The sequence below is a fragment of the Gorilla gorilla genome, chromosome X (genome assembly GCF_029281585.2).
Source record: "Gorilla gorilla gorilla isolate KB3781 chromosome X, NHGRI_mGorGor1-v2.1_pri, whole genome shotgun sequence".
Lineage (NCBI taxonomy): Eukaryota > Metazoa > Chordata > Mammalia > Primates > Hominidae > Gorilla > Gorilla gorilla.
In genome coordinates this window covers 145,156,049-145,175,652 of record NC_073247.2, presented here as the reverse complement: position 1 = coordinate 145,175,652, position 19,604 = coordinate 145,156,049, and the positions used below count along the sequence as shown (strand labels likewise).

The 19,604-nt window shown below is 46.8% G+C and overlaps 1 protein-coding gene across 1 annotated transcript in view; it reads left to right on the top strand.

Moving 5' to 3' along the window:
- Window positions 1-811: 811 nt before the first annotated feature.
- Window positions 812-19,604, top strand: part of GPC4 (glypican 4) — a 114,320-nt gene continuing 95,527 nt past the window's right edge. Inside the window, exon 1 of the mRNA XM_004064885.5 lies at window positions 812-1,536. Coding sequence (XP_004064933.1) covers window positions 1,377-1,536 — 160 coding nt within the window. The 5' untranslated portion in view covers window positions 812-1,376. The remainder of the gene's footprint in view (window positions 1,537-19,604) is intronic.

Sequence of the window (19,604 nt, the reverse complement as noted above, 5' to 3'; positions counted from 1 at the left end):
AGAAGGAAGGGTTGGGCCAAATGGTCTCCAAGATCTCTGCGGTCAACCCTGTCTTTGCCCCCTCACCTCGCGGTTGGGGGTTTCTCCCGCTTCAGGGTTCGGTTAGACTTGTAGTAGAACCGGGTCGGGGGTGGGAGTGGCGTCGAGGGGTTGGAGTGTTGCGGATGCGGGAAGGAGAATGCCTGATGGCGTCCTGGACAAACTGGTGTTTCACGAGTACCGTCCTATGGGAAGCAGGTCTGGGGAGACCAGGTGAGGCTCTAGGACGAGCTCGGAGCCCCAAATCCCCCTGCTGCCTGCAGCGAAACAATGCGAGTAATGCGCCTTCCCCGCCCAGCCCGGGAGCTGCGCGGATAGGAGCGTCCGCGGGTGCGGGATGGCAGCGGGGAGGCGGATATCGCGGCGGGAGGGCTCCGCGCGGCTTTTGCCCATAGGCGGCGGGTCAGGTGGCCGCGCGCAAGAAGGCCTGCGGCTCAGACGTGGGCTTCGGGACAAGTCCCAGGCCGTCCCGTTCCCCAGAACCTGGGCCCTTCAGCCCGGAGTAGTTGGCCTTCCCTTTGCGGTTGGGGGGCGGTGGGCTGGCTCCCCGCCTCCGAGGAGGAGGGGAGGAAGGAGGAGCCGGGTGGGGCGTGTCACGCGAAGGAGCGCCGGGCGCCCGGTGCGGCCCCCTAGGAAGTGGATTTGGCCGCTCCGGATCCAACCCGGCTTCCAGGTTTTCTCCCGGCCCGGCCCAGCGTGCTCCCGCCTGTCTCCGGCCCCCCCCCCCGACGCCCGCCCCCTGCCCCCGAGTGCCGCCCGCTTGGCCAAGTTTGCGGAGCGTCGCCGCGCACGCCGGCCAGTCAATCAGCGGCAGAGCTGAGAAGGGCAGAGCTGAGAAGGGCACAGCCGCGCGGCGGAGGGCAGAGTCAGCCGAGCCGAGTCCAGCCGGACGAGCGGACCAGCGCAGGGCAGCCCAAGCAGCGCGCAGCGAACGCCCGCCGCCGCCCACACCCTCTGCGGTCCCCGCGGCGCCTGCCACCCTTCCCTCCTTCCCCGCGTCCCCGCCTCGCCGGCCAGTCAGCTTGCCGGGTTCGCTGCCCCGCGGAACCCCGAGGTCACCGGCCCGCGCCTCTGCTTCCCTGGGCCGCGCGCCGCCTCCACGCCCTCCTTCTCCCCTGGCCCGGCGCCTGGCACCGGGGACCGTTGCCTGACGCGAGGCCCAGCTCTACTTTTCGCCCCGCGTCTCTTCCGCCTGCTCGCCTCTTCCACCAACTCCAACTCCTTCTCCCTCCAGCTCCACTCGCTAGTCCCCGACTCCGTCAGCCCTCGGCCCGCTGCCGCAGCGCCGCTTCCCGTCCCGTCCCAAAGGTGGGAACGCGTCCGCCCCGGCCCGCACCATGGCACGGTTCGGTTTGCCCGCGCTTCTCTGCACCCTGGCAGTGCTCAGCGCCGCGCTGCTGGCTGCCGAGCTCAAGTCGAAAAGTTGCTCGGAAGTGCGACGTCTTTACGTGTCCAAAGGCTTCAACAAGAACGATGCCCCCCTCCACGAGATCAACGGTAGGTGGGCACACCCGGGAGGTGGGCGCAGAGACCGACACCTTGGGAAGGGAGGCTGCAACTCCCTTCCCCCGCCCCGCCGCTCCCTGCGCCGGACGCAGGTACACTAGAGGGAGAAATGGGCAGTCGAGAGGGCAGGAGCGAGCGAGCGAGAGAGCCAGGCAGCCCGGGCGCAGGACGTTCCCCGCGGGCGCAGCGCTCCCCCCTTCCCAGCACTGCGAGCGGAGGGGCGCCGCCGGGTTGCCCGGTGCGACTGTCGCGCTCCGCTCCCCGCCTCCGCTCCTCCTCTCTCCCCTGCATTATTCGCCGTCCCGGGAAGCCCCTGAGGACTGTGGCCCTCAAAGTGCGTGTCACCGGCTACTTCTCCTTTTCCGGGTTGAACTCCTTATAGGACGCCCCGCTTTGTTGTATGGGTGAGGAGAGGCCGGGTGGGGGTGGGTCGCCAGTGGGGTGTGGTGGAGGGAAACCTCCCGCAGCTTGCTAGATTCTGGGGGTCGCAAAACGTGGAACTTGAATTGATGTTTCATTGATGTTCTTTTAAAACTCTCTCCCCGCTTCTCTCGCACCGCTGACACGGATTAGGAGTTTTAGTAGCCGCAACCGCTTTAGAAGTCGACTTTAAAAAGCAAACGACTACCCCCACTCTCCACCCCTCCAAACCCTGACTTTTGGGAACTCTCCTACTTTCCGGAAGGTATCGGACCAGAGGAGTATTTTTCCCCTCTTTCTTTTTTCTTACCTCATTTTAAGGGTTAATTGCACTTTCAATTACAGACCTTTGAAAGGACTGATTACAGGAAACCTGAATCTCAGTTTGGAGATGGTTATGCAAATAGAGACGGCTTAGCCTGTGAGAAAGTTCACCGGATTTTGGCGCCGGTGGGGTGGGATGGGGGGTGTATGGGGGTATTTGTGAAAGCCCCTCTCGGAGCGCTGGGGAGGCAGCGTTCGGCGGGTGCCCTGCGTCCCTCCCAGCGAGGCTGGCGGCGGTGTCCGGCCGGGTCCCCTCCGGGTCGCACTGTCTTCTTAGCAGCGGCCAACTGTTGCGCGCAGCCCCGCCGGCCGCGCAGGTAGCCCGTTCGCCCTGGGGGCTCAGAAAGCACCACGAATCTAGCTGGCTGGTGGCCAGCGTAATCTAACGGAGGAGTGAGAGATTCGAGCCCGGGGGGAGCTGAGCCTCCACTCCGAACCTTTCATGGAAGTGAGTGGAGCGCGCCTTTGCCTTGCCGTGCTGGTCCCCGGGTGGGGCGGGCAGGGGGCCGGCAGCCAGCAAAGGAAATACTGTAATTTCAACCAGGCGCTTCCAAAGGCTTAGGAAGATTTGGGGGTCATTTTTTGGAAGGGCTATTAATAACCTTGGAGATTAAGTGCAGTCATCAATTATATATAAATTACAAAGGTAATTGAGGGAAGTTGCTGGGCACTTTTGGAGTGTAACTGGCGTCTGTCTAGAAATAGAAGCGAAGAAATTGTTGGAGCAGCCCAGGCGCCCACTGCACCTTGGCAGTTACCAAATAACATGCTCACTACTGATTAGACACTGTTTGCCCTTCAGCTGTCTGTCTTTTGGGGAGCTCAAGTATGTCCTCAAAGCGGCACGATTTTATTGGTTGTAGAGCCCTGAAAAGCCCTCTTTCTTTCCCTTCCTCCTGCCCCGCCAGAAAAAAAATGAAGTGAACCAGCAGCCGCTGAAGCTTGGGGACTCTGCAGGTCAAACCTGGGGCCTTTGTGCCCTGCACAGTTTAGGCCTGGGCACAGCGGAGATGATTGGCGTGAAGGTTACAGTTGTCATTCCCACATTTTGAAGGGGTAGATGCAGCTCTGCACTTAATGGAAATGTGACAAGGTTTCATCTTCTGCTCATGCAAACAATATGTGCCTTTGATATTGACTGCAGGCATTCAGCGAGTGGGGTTGTGAAACTGCCCTCCCCAGTTTCCCCAACTTTGCTCTGTGCAGTCTTTCGCTGTGGCAGGGCATCTTCCCCAGCCAGCATCTCAGGAAAAAGGAAGCTTGAAGGGTGCTCAGAGACTCTGTGCTAGGTGTTCCCTTTGATTGTCATCATCCCCAGAAATCACCTGAGGGATATTTTGCATATATGTCTATCTGGACATTTCCCCATGCCAAAGATAGGGGAGTTATTAGTGACCAGCAGCAGGAAATGGAAGCTAATGTGCTCACACCCAAAACATTTTATTCTTTTTGTCTTGTCCTTCATCTCCCTCCCAGGGCTGCTGCTTTTATTTCCCCTTTTGAATGACCTACTGGACTGCATTCTCCTGAGGAACAAAGGAAGTGCCTTTTTAGCTGGAATCCTTGGAAGACCACCAAGGACTTTAGCTCATGCAGTGCAATTTCGCACCACTTTCAACAATAACAAAAATGCATGACTGAATGGCTCAAAAATGTGGAGTGTTAGAGGCATTCATTTGAGTCTAGGACACTGTCACAACACAGACAGACCCAAGTAAATACCTTTAGACGGCCAGTATAGAAACAGGCGTAATCTTTACCATCACCCTGGCCTCTCCAGATGCATACATTAGCCTTGTCTTCTCTGAGCTACACTCAGATAATTTTGGTCATTTTTTAAGGGGGATAGTCAATATAGTGACTTGTATTCAGCCTAGGTCTGGATGGATTAATTGCCAGGCACTTTTCCTGGGATGGGGAATGTGCTTTTTTCAGTGCAAAACACCCAGGATCATTTTCCAGGTGAAGTATCACAAAGTCTGGGTACCTAGCTCATTGAGCCCCAGGCTCAGCCCAAGTTTAATGTTTTATTCCAGATGGCCTTGCACTTGCCTTCTAGAGGTTTGAACAGGCTTTAAGAATACTCCATGTTCTGGAGGAGTCTCAGTCTTTATAGATCATAGTTAGGATAATCTGATGTGCTCTCAAGGGTGTCAGGGAGTACATCATGCTGAGAGGGCTTCCAACTGAGGTCCTGCGTTGCCTGTCTGCTTGACCCCTGTACTTTTCAAATAATGCTGAGTCCAGGTGCCATGATCAAAAGGGATCTTTAACACAAAGATTATGTTTTTGTTCAGCTTTCAGTGGCCATGTACTTTTGGAGCGCCCACTATGTGCAGTATCCTCTGCTCAGCATTGTGGAGACAGCAAGAAAGGCAGGAGGGGCTTCTGCCACCAGGACCTTTCCTATTAGTAAGGAGATTACTAAATCTCCTTACTACACACACACAAAATTAGAATACAACACAGTGGTGATAAGTGCCATACAAGCGATACAGATGACGAGAAGGGAGTGCCCAGGCATTTCAAAGAGAGAAGGGATTTAGGACTCTAATACTATAGAATATTAACTGGGTAAAGCTAGTTCACTAGTAAAAATGAAAATACTAATGAAGATAAGTTTAAAAATCTAACCATTTTCATTATGCCTCCCTCCATAAAGACAAAGGTAAAGGGTATGCAACAATGGACATTTTATTACTCATCTATGTTGAAATTGTTTTTAAGAGTGAGGCAGTGAGTTAGAAGTGTTCATGAACTTGCCAAAGGTCCTCTTCACAATGACATTGAATGATACTCAGAACTTTGTGCCCTAGTTGCAGTTTTGGAGTTTTTATTTCTTGTTCCCTTCTGTGTTCATGAGCAATGCACCTATGATCATGTGCTCACACAGACATACATATGTACATGCACAAAGGATTCCAGGACTCCTATAAGCTGTTATGACTACGTGGAAAAAAAGTGCGTGTGTATGTGTGTCGGAGAGGTAGCAATACTTTCTAATAGTGAGTTGATTATATATGACACACAGCATGTGTCTTTAAGATTTGTATTCCGCCTTCCCCAACGTAAGTAACGTGTTGGATTTTGCAATGAATCTGTGATCTCCTGTTTTGTTGGAATCATCAGTTTGGCTCTGTGTTTCACTTGGGGAGGGTCGAATTGAGCCACAGGGCCTATCACTGTAGAAATTGTCCCAAGTAGTTTACAGGAGGTATCTTCTGGACATGTTCAAAAAAGAATTTAGTTAAAGTTCTGGCTTATGCAGCTCAGTCTCTGGTTAGAACATACAAATATAAAATGTCTGATTCAGCATAATTACTGTTTTCCTTTTTTATTTGATTCACGTTGGGTTGCATGCAATTTCAGGATTAACTGGAGACTAGACTGAGGAATGAAAAAGGAAGTTTTTTGTTATGTGTACAAGGGAAACAACATTGGTGTTAATCTGAGGCAGTTGGAAGTGAGTCTCTCTGGCTCCCCAATGACATTAACTGTTTTAGCACTGAGGTTTTTTTCTTATTTATGTTTTTAAAAATGTATTTTGGCCTCATGATAAGAGTTCGTAGCTATTGAATGCTTTCTCTGGGCCTGGCCCTATACCAAGGAACTTACATGATTGTCTCATTTAAAACCCACAACAACCATATGACATCAGAATTATCATCTCCATTTTATAGACAAGAAAACAAATTCAAAGGGACTATGAAATATGTTCACAATCTTATAGCTAATGAATAACAGAGGTGGGATTTGAACCCAGGTCTTATCTGTTCTAGAGTATAGTTCATGCTGTGTTGTGCAGATAGTAAGACAAGAAAGTACCTTCTCTATTCCCATAGAGGTTGTTGAGATATAAAGTATGGGAGGACCTTCAGCTAACTAGTAACAGACCATCATCAAAACAGCACAATTTTCGTGTTATAGTGGAGAGGATCCAGTCACATCTTTTGTAGACAAAATGTCAAACCCATACATAGACAATCTAGTGTTAATGGCAGAAGGAATATAAATTGTATTTCCTGGACAATACAATTGAGGAGCCAATGAGGGTTTCTGAGGGAGGGGAATGTCGTCAGTCAAGCTGTTTTAGGAAGATAACTAGTGGCTCTTTGGGTTAAGGGTTGGCAAGGCAAGAGATAAAGACAGGGAGGTCTGTCAGCAGACTCTTTTTAAACAGTTCTTAACTGGTCTACCTGCCTCTTGTCTGTCCCCCCCTCCTAAATCCCTGTTCTATCCTGAACATCGCCAGCTTAATTTCCTTACATCACTGCTTTGATTAGAGTCATTCCTGTGCTTTGAGCTTCAGTGGCTCCAAGCATCTCAAATGATACTTCTTTCATTGAGTCACTTCTGAACTCTCCAGGGTTATGTGCCCACTTCTTCCTAATTCCCTGTTGGAACCAGTCCGTGGTCTTTGTACATAACTGCCTTGTATTATAGTTAACTGTGTGTGCAGGTACGTGTTTGTCTTCTCAACTGGAAGCAACTTGAGGGCAAAGATGGCAACTCCTCGTCTTGTCTGTGGGTAGCAGTACCAAGTGTGGTAGGTCAGTGCAATATTTGTTAAACAAGTGGGAGAATAACATAGACAATTCTATTGTGTTCTCTGTCAGACACTAGTGCTACAATGAGATTATACTGCCTTGATGATAGATTGTCATTCCATGGTCTGTTGATCTCCTAGGAATCTTTTGGATCTAAACACTTTTTTTTTTTTTAAGGCAGGGTCTCACTGTTGCCCAGACTGGAGTGCAGTGGCGTGATCTTGCCTCATCGCAACCTCTGCCTCCCAGGCTCAAGCAATTCTCCTGCCTCAGCCTCCAGAGTAGCTGGGATTATAGGCATGAGCCACTACCGCCTGGCTAATTTCTTTTTTTTTTTTTTCCGAGATGGAGTTTCGCTCTGTTGCCCAGGCTGGATTGCAGTCGCGTGATCTCAGCTCACTGCAATCTCCACCTCCTGGGTTCAAAGGATTCTCTTGTCTCAGCCTCCCGAGTAGCTGGGATTATAGGCGTGTGCCACCATACCCGGCTAATTTTTGTATTTTTAGTAGAGACGTGGTTTCACCATGTTGGCCAGGCTGGTCTGGAACTCCTGACCTCAAATGATCCAGCCTCCCAAAGTGCTGGATTACAGGCATGAACCACCATTCCAGGCCTGTATCTAAACACTTTGAAGTGAAATAAATTTAAAGTAAATATGCATATGTTGGTATAGCTTGGAGAACGTTTTTATTCTTTTGGGGGAGTGCTTGTCTTTACCACTTCATTAATAACTGAATGCTTATAGGATTTTTTTTTTTTTGAAACAGAGTTTCACTCTTGTTGCCCAGGCTGGAGTGCAATGGCACGATCTCAGCTCTCCGCAACCTCCACCTCTGGTTCAAGCGATTCTCCTGCCTCAGCCTCCAGAGTAGCTGGGATTACAGACATGCACCACCACGCCCGGCTAATTTTGTATTTTTAGTAGAGACGGAGTTTTTCCATGTTGGTCAGGCTGGTCTTGAACTCCTGACCTCAGGTGATCCACTTCAGCCTCCCAAAGTGCTGGGATTACAGGCATGAGCTACTGCACTGGCCAGGAATTTTTCAGAAAGATTCAGAATTGTTTTTCTTAATGCCTTGAGATACACTTCTTTAAAGAATGAACAGTTGAGACTGTTGTGATTAGGCAATTTAGAGCAAATTTACCACATTACATTAGGCAATTTAGAGCAAATTTACCACATGCAACTGTTCAGTGTGCATCACTTACCTTTTAACACAAAAAAACTCAAGTTTATTGTCTTTACCAAGAAGAACACAAGCTTTGAAGGGTATCAGAATATTTTATATAAATAAACAGACATACTAAAATACAAACAGGTAAAACTAGCATTTTCAAATCTACTTGGTTAAACATCTGTTGCTTACTATAGAGAACATGAAAGTGCAGAAAATGCATGAAGCGATTCCATCCTGGAGGTAATTTGAAATATTATGTTTAAGTTCTGATGCATTTAATTCAGCAATCTGGTGGGAGAGAAAAATCAAAGAGCTGCATCAGCCAGGTATTCAACTTTTGAAAAAGAAACTCTAACAAATGTTAGAAATTAGGGGAAAAAATTGAATGGGAGAGTTAAAAAAGTCAATAACCTCCAGGAAGCCTGGAAACTATGTAAAAACATCTTATTGGAAGCCCAGATAAATGTGTGCCAGACATCAAAAAGACCAACTGCTCGGGGGAAGAAAAAAAGAACCCGGCATGACTAACTGGCAGAGTAAAAGAGGCTGCTTCAGGGAAAAAGGCATCTTTCACAAAATACAAAGAGTTTAAGCCAGAAGAGGGAAGTCCACTAGGTTTGACAAGGCCCAGGTACAAACTAGAAATTAAGTGGGCTGACAGAGAATTGAAGTTGAATCTTGCAAGGGATTTGAAAGATGGCATGTGTGATAATAATGGTGAAAAGGGTAGGTTGAGTCCAACCTATCTGGGGAGAAGCAATATGGCTTCTTTAAGGGTAAACCGTGCCTGATTGATCTCTCGGGGTTCTTTGTGTGGAAAAAAAAGCATGAGGATACAGGGAAGCAGACATACATCATTTAGGTTTTTAAAAATTATGCAATGGGATTCTAAGGCAAAGAATATTCAGAAAATATATTTACTTTGAGATAGGTGGGGTAGTTGGACAGAGAGGAAGAGTGAGGGAGGGAAGAGACTCCACTGTTGTAGATGGAGTAGTTTACAGGGAGAAGACATGGCTTGTTAGGATGAGTAGTTCTAGCCTAACTCTGGCAAATTTGTTGTCAAATACCTTTGGTGAGGTTCTCCCCTCTTTGAAAAATGGGGTGAAATTGAACCACCTGGCACCTGAGGAGCTTTTAAAATATACTAATGCCTGGGTACCACCCCATACCGATGAAATAATACTTTTTTCAGGAAGGACTAGGCCATGATGGATGGATGGATGGATGGATGGATGGATGGATGGATGGATGGATGGATGTGTGTGTGTATTTTTTTTTTTGAGATGGAGTCTTGCTCTTGTCACCCAGGCTGGCGTGCAATGGCGTGATCTCAACTTACTGCAGCCTCCACTTCCTGGGTTCAAGCGATCCTTCTGCCTCAGCTTCCCGAGTAGCTGGGACTACAGGTGTGTGCTGCCACACCCGGCTGATTTTTTGTATGTTTAGTAGAGATGGGGATTCACCATGTTGGCCAGGCTGGTCTTGAACTCCTGGCCTCAAGTGATCCACCCACCTTGGCCTCCCAAAGTGTTGGTATTACAGGTGTGAGCCACTGTGCCTGGCCCATGGTAGTTTTTTTTAATTTTCTTTTTTTTTTTTTTTTTTTTGAGACGACGTCTTGCTCTGTTGCCAAGGCTAGGTGCAATGGCATGATCTCCACTCACTGCAACCTCCGCCTCCTGGGTTCAAGTGATTCTCCTGCTTCAGCCTCCTGAGTAGCCGGGATTACAGGAGCGCACCACCACTCCTGGCTAATTTTTTATATTTTTAGTAGAGACAGGGTTTCACCAAGTTGGCCAGGCTGGTCTCGAACTCCTGACCTCATGATCCGCCCGCCTCAGCCTCCCAAAGTGCTGGGATTACAGGCGTGAGCCACCATGCCTGGCCTAGGTCCCTTCCATCTCTGAGATTCTATTATTCTAAATTTTCCAATGAGATTCATCACAAAGTGTTGTTTGAGATAAAGCCTTTAGTTTAGAATCAGTGCATGGTTGTTTTAATTTTGGCTAACTTGGATTTAAGAGAAAGGTGTGTCAAACGTGGAGGAAAATGTTTTCAATCAAGATATAAGTGTGAACCACAACTGAGTGCTGCTTTGCTGCAGGTAGAGACGTAAGACAAGCACAATGAGAATACTTTGGAAAGAATTAGAACGGAATCCAGCCTTGCTGTCATTTATTGATTAAGTGTCAACATGCTAGGTGATATTTCTTCCCTTTTTCTTTATTGGTAAAATTAAAATAAATCTCTTTATCCCTTACTTTAATGTCCTCTTTGCCATGTGTTTATTCTCTTCAAGTATCTTATCAAGAAATAGAAGTACAGTAAATCCCTAGGCTTCTAGCTGGTGCAACCATCCAGAACACAGCTGGGAATGTGGAAGTAAGCAGAAAAGCCAAATGATGGAAACAGCTGTCATAAAGCCCATGCATTCTATGTGGAGAAAAGGCCTTCAGAAATTTATTGTCAGCAATCATTGAATGGCTCCTGTATCCAGAGCAGTATGCTGGGTGCAGGGGATTCCAAGAGGTGTCAAGCAGGAATCAAGCTTTTGAGGAACTTGCATTCAAATTAGGTAGATAGGGTTTATATGTGAGAAGATAAAATGCTTTGGTTATCCAGTTTCCCAGTCTATGGCAGATTAGAAGTAGCAAATGGTATTGGTTGGGGGCCGATGGGAATCACAGGAAGGGATCGTGTTAGAGGCAGGTAAGACTTGACATCTGGAAGAAGTGAGAGAGGACAGTTGGAGGGTGACCAGAAGCTGAACGGGAGACCCAGAACTTGCTGATCTTGGCAGTTTGAGATCTCCTAGAATGGGCGAATGCTCAAAGCCACCTTTGTAACCATAATCATCGAGGGCACTAGTATATTTCATTATAGTATTAAATAGTGGTGTTTGGCTTATTCTGATTTAAAAGTTCAGAAAGTACATTTTAGAAAGAGTTCCATTACTGGGCACAGTGGCTCACGCCTGTAATCCCAGCACTTTGGGAGGCCGAGGTGGGCGGATCACCTGAGGTTGGGAGACCAGCCTGACCAACATGGAGAAACCCCGTCTCTACTAAAAATGCCAAAATTAGCCAGGCATGGTGGCACATGCTTGTAATCCCAGCTACTCGGGAGGCTGAGGCAGGAGAATTAGTTGAACCCGGGAGGTGGAGGTTGCGGTGAGCTGAGATTGAGCCATTGCACTCTAGCTTGGGCAACAAGAGTGAAACTCTGTCTCAAAAAAAAAAAAAAAAAAGAGTTCTATTGGAAATATTCAAAATATGAAAACTACCCTTAAGGGGGAAGTTTAGTTAACTTACACATTTACCTATCTAGAGCACCCAGTTTCCCAACAGTGCTGGATCAACAAGGAGTCAATCTACATGTCACTTTGTCTTTTTATTTTAAAAAATGTGTTAAAAATTGTATATTATTAATTCAGTGGCTTTTTCACCTCAGAGCCTGTGGTTTTATGATTTTGTTCCTCTGCACCTTCTTTTTCTTTTCTTTTTTTTTTTTATTTGAGACAGGGTCTCACTCTTTTGTCCAGGCTGGAATGCAGTGGCATGATCTCTGCTCACTGCAACCTCTGCCACCCAGGTTCAAGAGATTATCCTGCCTCAGCCTTCCAAGTAGCTGTGATTATAGGCGTGCACCACCACGTCCAGCTAATTTTTATATTTTTAGTAGAGATGGGCTTTCACCATGTTGGCCAGACTGGTCTCAAACTCCTGGCCTTAAGTGATTCTGCCTTGGCCTCCCAAAGTGCTGGGACAGGCGTGAGCCACCACGCCTGGCCCCTCTGCACCTTCTTTTTTTTTTTTTTTTTTTTTTTTTTTTTTTTTTTTTTTTTTTTTTTGAGGCAGAGTCTTGCTCTGTCGCCCAGGCTGGAGTGCAATGGCGCATTCTCCACTCACTGCAACCTCCGCCTCCTGGGTTCAAGCGATTCTTCTGCCTCAGCCTCCTGAGCAGCTGAAATTACAGGTGTGCCCCACCACGCCTCGCTAATTTTTGTATTTTTTAGTAGAGACGGGGTTTCTCCATGTTGGTCATGCTGGTCTTGAACTCCTGACCTCATGATCCGCCCACCTTGGCCTCCCAAAGTGCTGGGATTACAGGCGTGAGCCACCACACCTGGCCCCTCTGCACCTTCTTTTGAAAGCCCTCTAGAACATCCAGCTTCAACTTAGTTCCTGATACTGTACTACCTGCTGTGGTCAGTTTAGGGAACTGAGTTTTGACCCGAAGTCAACAACAGTTGGTTCCTAGTTAAGGGTGACACATTTGAATACTGGTTTCCCTTGTAAACATTTACCAAACTAGGTAAATGTATAATCATAAGAAACACTAGAAGTTAAGGATAGTGTCTGACCATGTAGCTATTTGAACCTTAAAAAAAGCAAAGCTTGGCCAGGCATGGTGGCTCTCGCCTGTAATCCCATCACTTTGGGAGGTCGAGGCAGGCAGATCACTTGAGGCCAGGGGTTCAAGACCAGCCTGGCCAACATGGTGAAACCCCTTCTCGACTAAAAACACAAAAATTAGCTGGGGTGTGGTTGTATGCACCTGTAATCCCAGCTACTCGGGAGGCTGAGGCACAAGGACTGCTTGAACTTGGGAGGCAGAGATTGCAGCAAGCCAAGATCACACCACTACACCCCAGCCTGGGCGACAGAGTGAGACTCTGTCAAAAAAAAAAAAAAAAAAAAGGCAGCTCTATGTGCCCTATCATGCCAGATCTGAGAGACCATGTATCCCCAATTCCTAACATACTGCATGGCATGTGGTAGGTGCTCAGGAACGTTAAGCATGACTTTTTGCTTCTGTACTCATTCCAGGACGAGATATTTTTATTCATATCTGCTGTGCTCTTACTCTATTCTTCTAAAATTCATATGTTGAAATCCTAACCCTCAAGGTGATAGTATTAGGAGGTGGAGTCTCTGGGAGGTAAACCCTCATGAATGTGATTAGTGCCCCTATAAAAGAGGCCCCAGAGAAAACCGTTAACACTTGCGCCACATGAAATTACGGTGAGAAGATGGCCCTCTATGAGGAAGCATGCCCTTACCAGAACCCAGTCTACCAGCATCTTGATCTTGGACTTCCTGGCCTCCAGAACTGCAAGCAATAAATTTCTGTTGTTTAGAAGCCACCCAATCTTTGGTATTTTATTTTAGCAGCCCAAACAGGCTAAGATAACCCTTTTTAAATCTAATTATTTTAAGCTATCTCATTTATTTTTAACTTTTGCATACATTCAGTACTAGATGCCTAAGTAAGGAAAGGAAAAGGAAAACATGTTTTTTTACCCCTTAACCTAGAGTGTGGTGCTCTTTCTTGGCTTGCTTGGAGGTGGGCGCTTAGTATTTCATGTGGTTTGTTTTAATCCCGGTAGACAAATGGTTGCTACTTCTTACGCTGTCTGTTCCAGACATTAGCAGGAACTTGGCTGTGCCTGCAGAGGTGCTTTTTCTTTCTTTTTTTTTTTTTTTTTTTTTTTTTTTTCCTTTTGAGACGTAGTTTCACTCTTGTTGCCCAGGCTGGAGTGCAGTGGCATAATCTTGGCTCACTGCAACCTCTGCCTCCTGGGTTCAAGTGATTCTCCTGCCCCAGCCTCCTGTGCAGCTGGGACTACAGGCACCCACCACCATGCTCGGCTAATTTTGGTATTTTTAGAGAGACGGGTTTCACCGTGTTAGCCAGGCTGGTCTCGAACCCCTGACCTCAGGTGATCTGCCTGCCTCGGCCTCCCAAAGTGCTGGGATTACAGGCATGAGCCACCACACCTGGCCTCAGAGGTGCTTTTAGAAGAGGCTACCTTTGCCCCTTTTTGTTGCATCAGCCTTTCTACTAGGTGCTCACTTCCGTCTTCTTCTCCTGGAGGTTTGGGTCAGGACTTGATCTCTGCTTCATCGCAACCATTCTTTTCATGCTAGTCCTTTCTTCGCAAAGCCACTTTGTCAGTTTGGCTTTTGCAGGCCTCTTAAAGCCTGTCTTCTTTCTTCTGTTCACCTTCTGCCTACCAGAGCAGGCTGGAAGTGGTTTCTTTTGGACTGTAGACGTTTCCTTAGTTCACCAAACCCTTGACGTCATCATCCCAGCAAGCATTAAGCCACCAGAATATTTTTTTTCCTTCAGTTATTGTTTCTATTTCACCACACATTTGTCTCCATTGAGTTTTCAGTCTGGTGTTTGGTCAGAGATGAAAACAAAGCACTGTGTCCTTGCAAACTGCAGTGTAAAGCATGTGGTTAGCAGTTACTACTTGCAGTGGTCCAGTCTGAGTGGGAGTATCATTTTTCTTGGCAGTGACTTCACAGAAAGTCCTGTTTTTTTGGTGCCAGAATAAGCAGTCATTACATTCCTTACAATTTATAGTCAAATTATTATCTACTATTGTTTAAATTGCCTTAATTATAGAAGATTTCCCCGTGCTAAGATTTTAAAAAGCAAAATAAGACAACTTTTTACCAGTGTACTTTAGAAATGGTCCTTAAACATCACCTGTCACCAGGATGTTGGAGGCTGTGGTAAGGATTAGTTCTTTGTGTTTATGGGGAGATTTTTTTTAAATGGGAGTAGTGAAATTAGTTCACTTTAAACTGAATTTGAATTAAATGCCCCCAGCTGGCTGGTTGGTTAATGTTCTGCCTTGTTGTTTACCCACAGTTTGGAACTAACTTTTCTTTCTGCCCTCTCAGATCTGATGGGCCTGGACACATTCTGGGAGGCTCTTCTGGTATGAGGTCAATGGATTATTAAGCAGTGAGGCAGTCTTAGAAGATGTTCGTGTATTCTTTAGGTTGGAGAGCAAATGATGAAATAACAACCTTCCACAATAAGGGACTGCATCAATTTTCTTGTAATCTGAATAAAGATTTAGGTGACTGGATGGGATATGTTTCAGCTTAGCTAATGTTTCATAATCTCTACCTTTGGGCTCTGCTTTCAAGATATATGTAAAATTTGTCATCTTACCATCTCAGTGACTACTATCCTGGTCTCACCCCTCATTACCTCTTGCCTGGATTATTGCAGTCGCCCATATCAGTTCCCCTGCTCTAGCTCTCTGGCTCTGGCTCTCCCCAGCCTGTGTTCTCAGCATAGCAACCAGTGTGATGGTATTCTCTTAAACTTAGGTCGTATCACTCCTTTGCTCAAAATGCTCCAATGGTTCCCCATGCCAACTAGAGTGAAAATCAAGGCTTATGAGCACAACTGCCTTCTCCTGTGCCAGCCCACGAGGTCTTCTCTTCTCAGGCTTTATCTTTATCCAGGTCCCATCCGACTCTAGCCATGTTGGTCTCTCTGTTTTCCTTCAAGCACACCAGGCACGTTCAGGGGCTTTTGCACTTCTTATTTTCAGTGCCTTGAACACCCTGCTGCCAGATAGCAGCATGGTTCACTCCCTCACATGTTTCAGGGCTTTGATTACCTATCACCTTAACAGAGAAGCTTTTCCTGGTCTCTGTATAAAATAGGATACTCCCACCCCCCCACCCCCTGCAGACACACACATATATTCATATACTTCATCCTTCTTCCTCTCTGCTTTCTTCTTCTTAGTTATCACCACCTGACCTGTGGGCAGGGGCTTTGCCTCTTTTATTCACTGCCCTATACCCAATGTCTACCACATTGGCTAATACTCAAAAATGTTTGTTGAATGAATACATGAATGAGTACTCCTTGCAAATAGGTTGCTGTTAGGAAAAAAGCTTTCAGAGGGCATAGTTGACTCTTTAGGACTTGTGAATATGAGATTATACATATGAACTGCCATCTGTAGAAAGGGGGTGCCTAAGCTGGATTCATTCATTCAGCAGATATTTAGCAAGTGCCTATTAATTGCTAGGCGCTGGGGATAGAACAGTGAATAAAAAGGATACAAGCCAGGTCTCACACTTATGAAGCTCACAGTCTAAATGGTGAGACAGACATTGATTCAATAATTCTGAAAATTGGTAATTAGTTACAGTTGTGATAACTACTGCCAAGGAAAAGCCCTTGGTCTTGGATGTGGGGTAAGGGAATGGCAATCAGGGCAAAGCATAGTTTTCTTGAACATTATGGGCCTATAAGGCCTTCTCATTTTCTAGGAGTAGTGCTTTTTACATCATCATAAGCTCCCGCCCCCAGTGAATGGCCAGGGTTTGTGTTTCTGGCAGTGGATCCTGAGATGAGTCCTAGAGCACTTGTGCAGTGGTGCAGGGAAGATAGGCCCGAGTTATCCTGGCTTAGATGGAACACTTTCTCTGGTTGCATATTGTGAACAAAAGTTCTCTGAAAAGGAATTTGGAGGAAAAAGACTTCATTCCAGTGAACAGTTTGTAAACTGGGGAGACACATCCTTCAGTGTAAAACAAAAGTGCACATTCCAGAGACCAAAGAGAGGATTCTGGTTTCTGGTTGTTTTTGTTTTGGGACAGAGTCTTGCTCTGTCGCCCAGGCTGGAGTGCAGTGGTGTGATCTTGGCTCACTGCAGCCTCCGCCTCCCAGATTCAAACAATTCTCCCAACTCAGCCTCCCAAGTAGCTGGAACTACAGGTGCACACCACCACTCCCTGCTAATTTTTGTAGAGATGGGGTTTTGCCATGTTGGCCAGGCTGGGCTCAGACTCCTGGCCTCAAGTGATCTGCCCACCTTGGGCTCCCAAAGTGTTGGGATTACAGGCGTGAGCCACCGAGCCTGGCTGGATTCTGGTTTTAGTGCAAAAGTTCCCACCTGGGTTCCTAAGCAAGTGTTATGCAAATGAAAGACTGAAATTTGCTTAATTCCAATTGGTTGACTCAACTGGGCCCTGATTGGTTGATACAAGTGAGCCCTGATTGGTTGGTACAGGTGAGCTCTGATTGGTTGCTTCAGGGGAGTTCTGAAAGTCCCAAAGTTAAACGGAGGTGGGTGTTTTCAGGAAACTCAGAGGAAGTATGTCACCTTTAGCTAGCAAATGACCACTTGATTCTATTTTAAATTTAGGCCTAGTTAACCACTTGAGATCCACCTTGAAGGATTGGCTCTTTCAGGTTCACGTTTGTTTACAGTACTGTGGCCATCATTTTAAGGATTGGGTTTACAGGGGCACTGGAAAATGCAAAGTTAACGCTTGTGTCACTTTGCACTGTTGTTTTCTGTCCTCTAGGTGGTCTGCAAAGGTACCAGACAATTAGTGCTAAAGCCTTTAGGCTTTTATGAAAGGTCTGAGTCCGCTCTCATTTTCATAGAGACCACAGAAGTACTGTCATTTGATTGGTGGGTGGCTCAAGATGAAGCCCCCTGGCCCTGCAATAGTAAAACTCTGGTTTAGCAAAATATGGATGGAATGCATCTGTCAATTGGTGACAAGATTCCTTCCCTTGCCAAGCCTTTATCAATGGTGACCGAGTGGGCAGGTTGTCTCAAGGAGAGGAGGGTCCTGGCTGTGCAGGGAGCAAGTGCATAGGCTGGCCAGGGAGATTAGGATTGTAAGCAAATGCAGCCTGAGTGATAAGTCTTAGCAGTTATCAAAACAGGATGGGAAGGAGCCTTCCTTGCCACATGCTGCTGCTCTGAGAACAGAGTCTTCCGTATTTCAAGAAAGATTGTTTTTTCAGAATTTTAGATGAACACTGTGAGATAGGTCCCTGTTTCTTTCTTTTTTTTTTTTTTCTCTGAGACAGAGTCTCAGTCTGTCACCCAGGCTAAAGTGCAGTGGCACAATCTTGTCTCACTGCAACTTCCACCTCCCGGGTTCAAGTGATTCTCCTGCCTCAGCCTCCCGAGTAACTGGGATTACAGGTGCTTGCCACCACACCTGGCTAATTTTGTATTTTTAGTAGAGGAAGGGTTTTACCATGTTGGCCAGGCTGGTCTTGAACTCCTGACCTCAGGTGAACTCACCCGCTTCAACCTCCCAAAATGCTGGGATTACAGGCGTGAGCCATGGCGCCTGGCCAGTAGATCCCTATTTCTTAGTTTGTTCAGAAATTCAAAGTCCTAATGAGGAACCCTGAGGCTGGGGTATGTATAGAGACACTAGCTCGGATGCCTGACAATTTTACCTAGAGGTACATGAGTAGCTGTGACATCCCAGTGTTTCCGGGTTACAAGCAAGTATTTTTAGCTATTTGCTAATGTGGACCCCTCTTCTGAAGGGCATACTACATAGCCATGACAAAGGCTGAAGCCCCAAGCTCTCCATTTAATGCAGTGAACTGACTACATTGTTGTAAATTGGGAGCAAGTTTGTAGGCAAGGGGCAAGTTTGCTTAAATATGAAGACTAAGGTGAGCCCTACTTTAAATATGAATTTAAATATGAAGATTATGGTATATGCCCTATTTTAAATACTATAGGCTTACTATATTTTGTTTGTTTGAGACCGAGTCTCTCTCTCTCACCCAGGCTGGAGTGCACTGGGGCAATCTCAGCTCACGGCAGCTTGTGCCTCCTGGGTTCAAGTGATTCTCCTGCCTCAGCCTCCCAAGTAGCTGGGATTACAGGTGTGAGCCACCACCACACCCAGCTAATTTTTGGATTTTTAGTAGAGACAGGGATTCACCATGTTGCTCAGGCTGGTCTCGAACTCCTGAGCTCAGGTGATCTGCCCGCCTTGGCCTCCCAAAGTGCTGGGATTACAGGCGTGAGCCACTGTGCCCAGCCTCAGCCTACTATTATTATAAGGGTAAGTTTTCTGATTAAGAATAGAAGTGTTTAATTTCTCTTATAATGGCTCTAATGATCCATATGCTAGGAGGCACTCAGGGTGTGGGCTGAGCTGCATGAGTTTATGATAGGGCAAACCAATCTTTATCTAAACTTAGCTTTAAGTTTATGGGTATGTGATTGTCTCTGCTTTATTTTTATTTTTACTTTTTTTTTTTTTTTTTGAGACAAGGTCTTACTCTGTCACCCACCCTGGAGGGCAGTGGTGTGATCACGGCTCACTGCAGCCTCAACCTCCCAGCCTTAGATGATCCTCCCACCTCACCCTCCCAAGTAGCTGAGATCACAAGCACACACCACCATGCCTGGCTAATTATATATTTTTTGTAGGAGGGAGTTTTGCCATATCGCCCAGGCCAGTCTCGAACTCCTGGCTCAAGTGATCTGCCTGCCTCGGCTTCCCAAAGCGCTGGGACTAGAGGCGTGTGCCACCACACCTGGCTAATTTTTGTATTTTTTGTAGAGATGGGGTTTTGCCATGTTGCCCAGGCTGGTCTCGAGCTTCTGGGCTCAAGTGATCTGCCTGCCTTGGCCTCCCAAAGTGCTGGGATTACAGGTGTGAGCTGCTGTGCCTGGCCTCTGCTTTAGTTTAGAAACAGATAAAGCATTTGCCATTTTTCACCAGTAATCTTGTAGTGTTTCTCTTGGAGTGCTGAGATTTTCTTGGTTGCTTCTGAGCTCAAGAATGAAGTAATATACAATGAGATTCTGGGGATAAGCATGCTTATCTCTCTGCTGGGTCTGTAATGAAAGGTTTGTTAAGCAAATAAATGGTGTAAATATTATATCAGGAAATGATTAACACCTACATAGGGAAAGAGACTATTCCCAAACACCTCAGGAACAACCATTGTAATCAAAACCATTGTGTTAATTACAAAAATATCTGT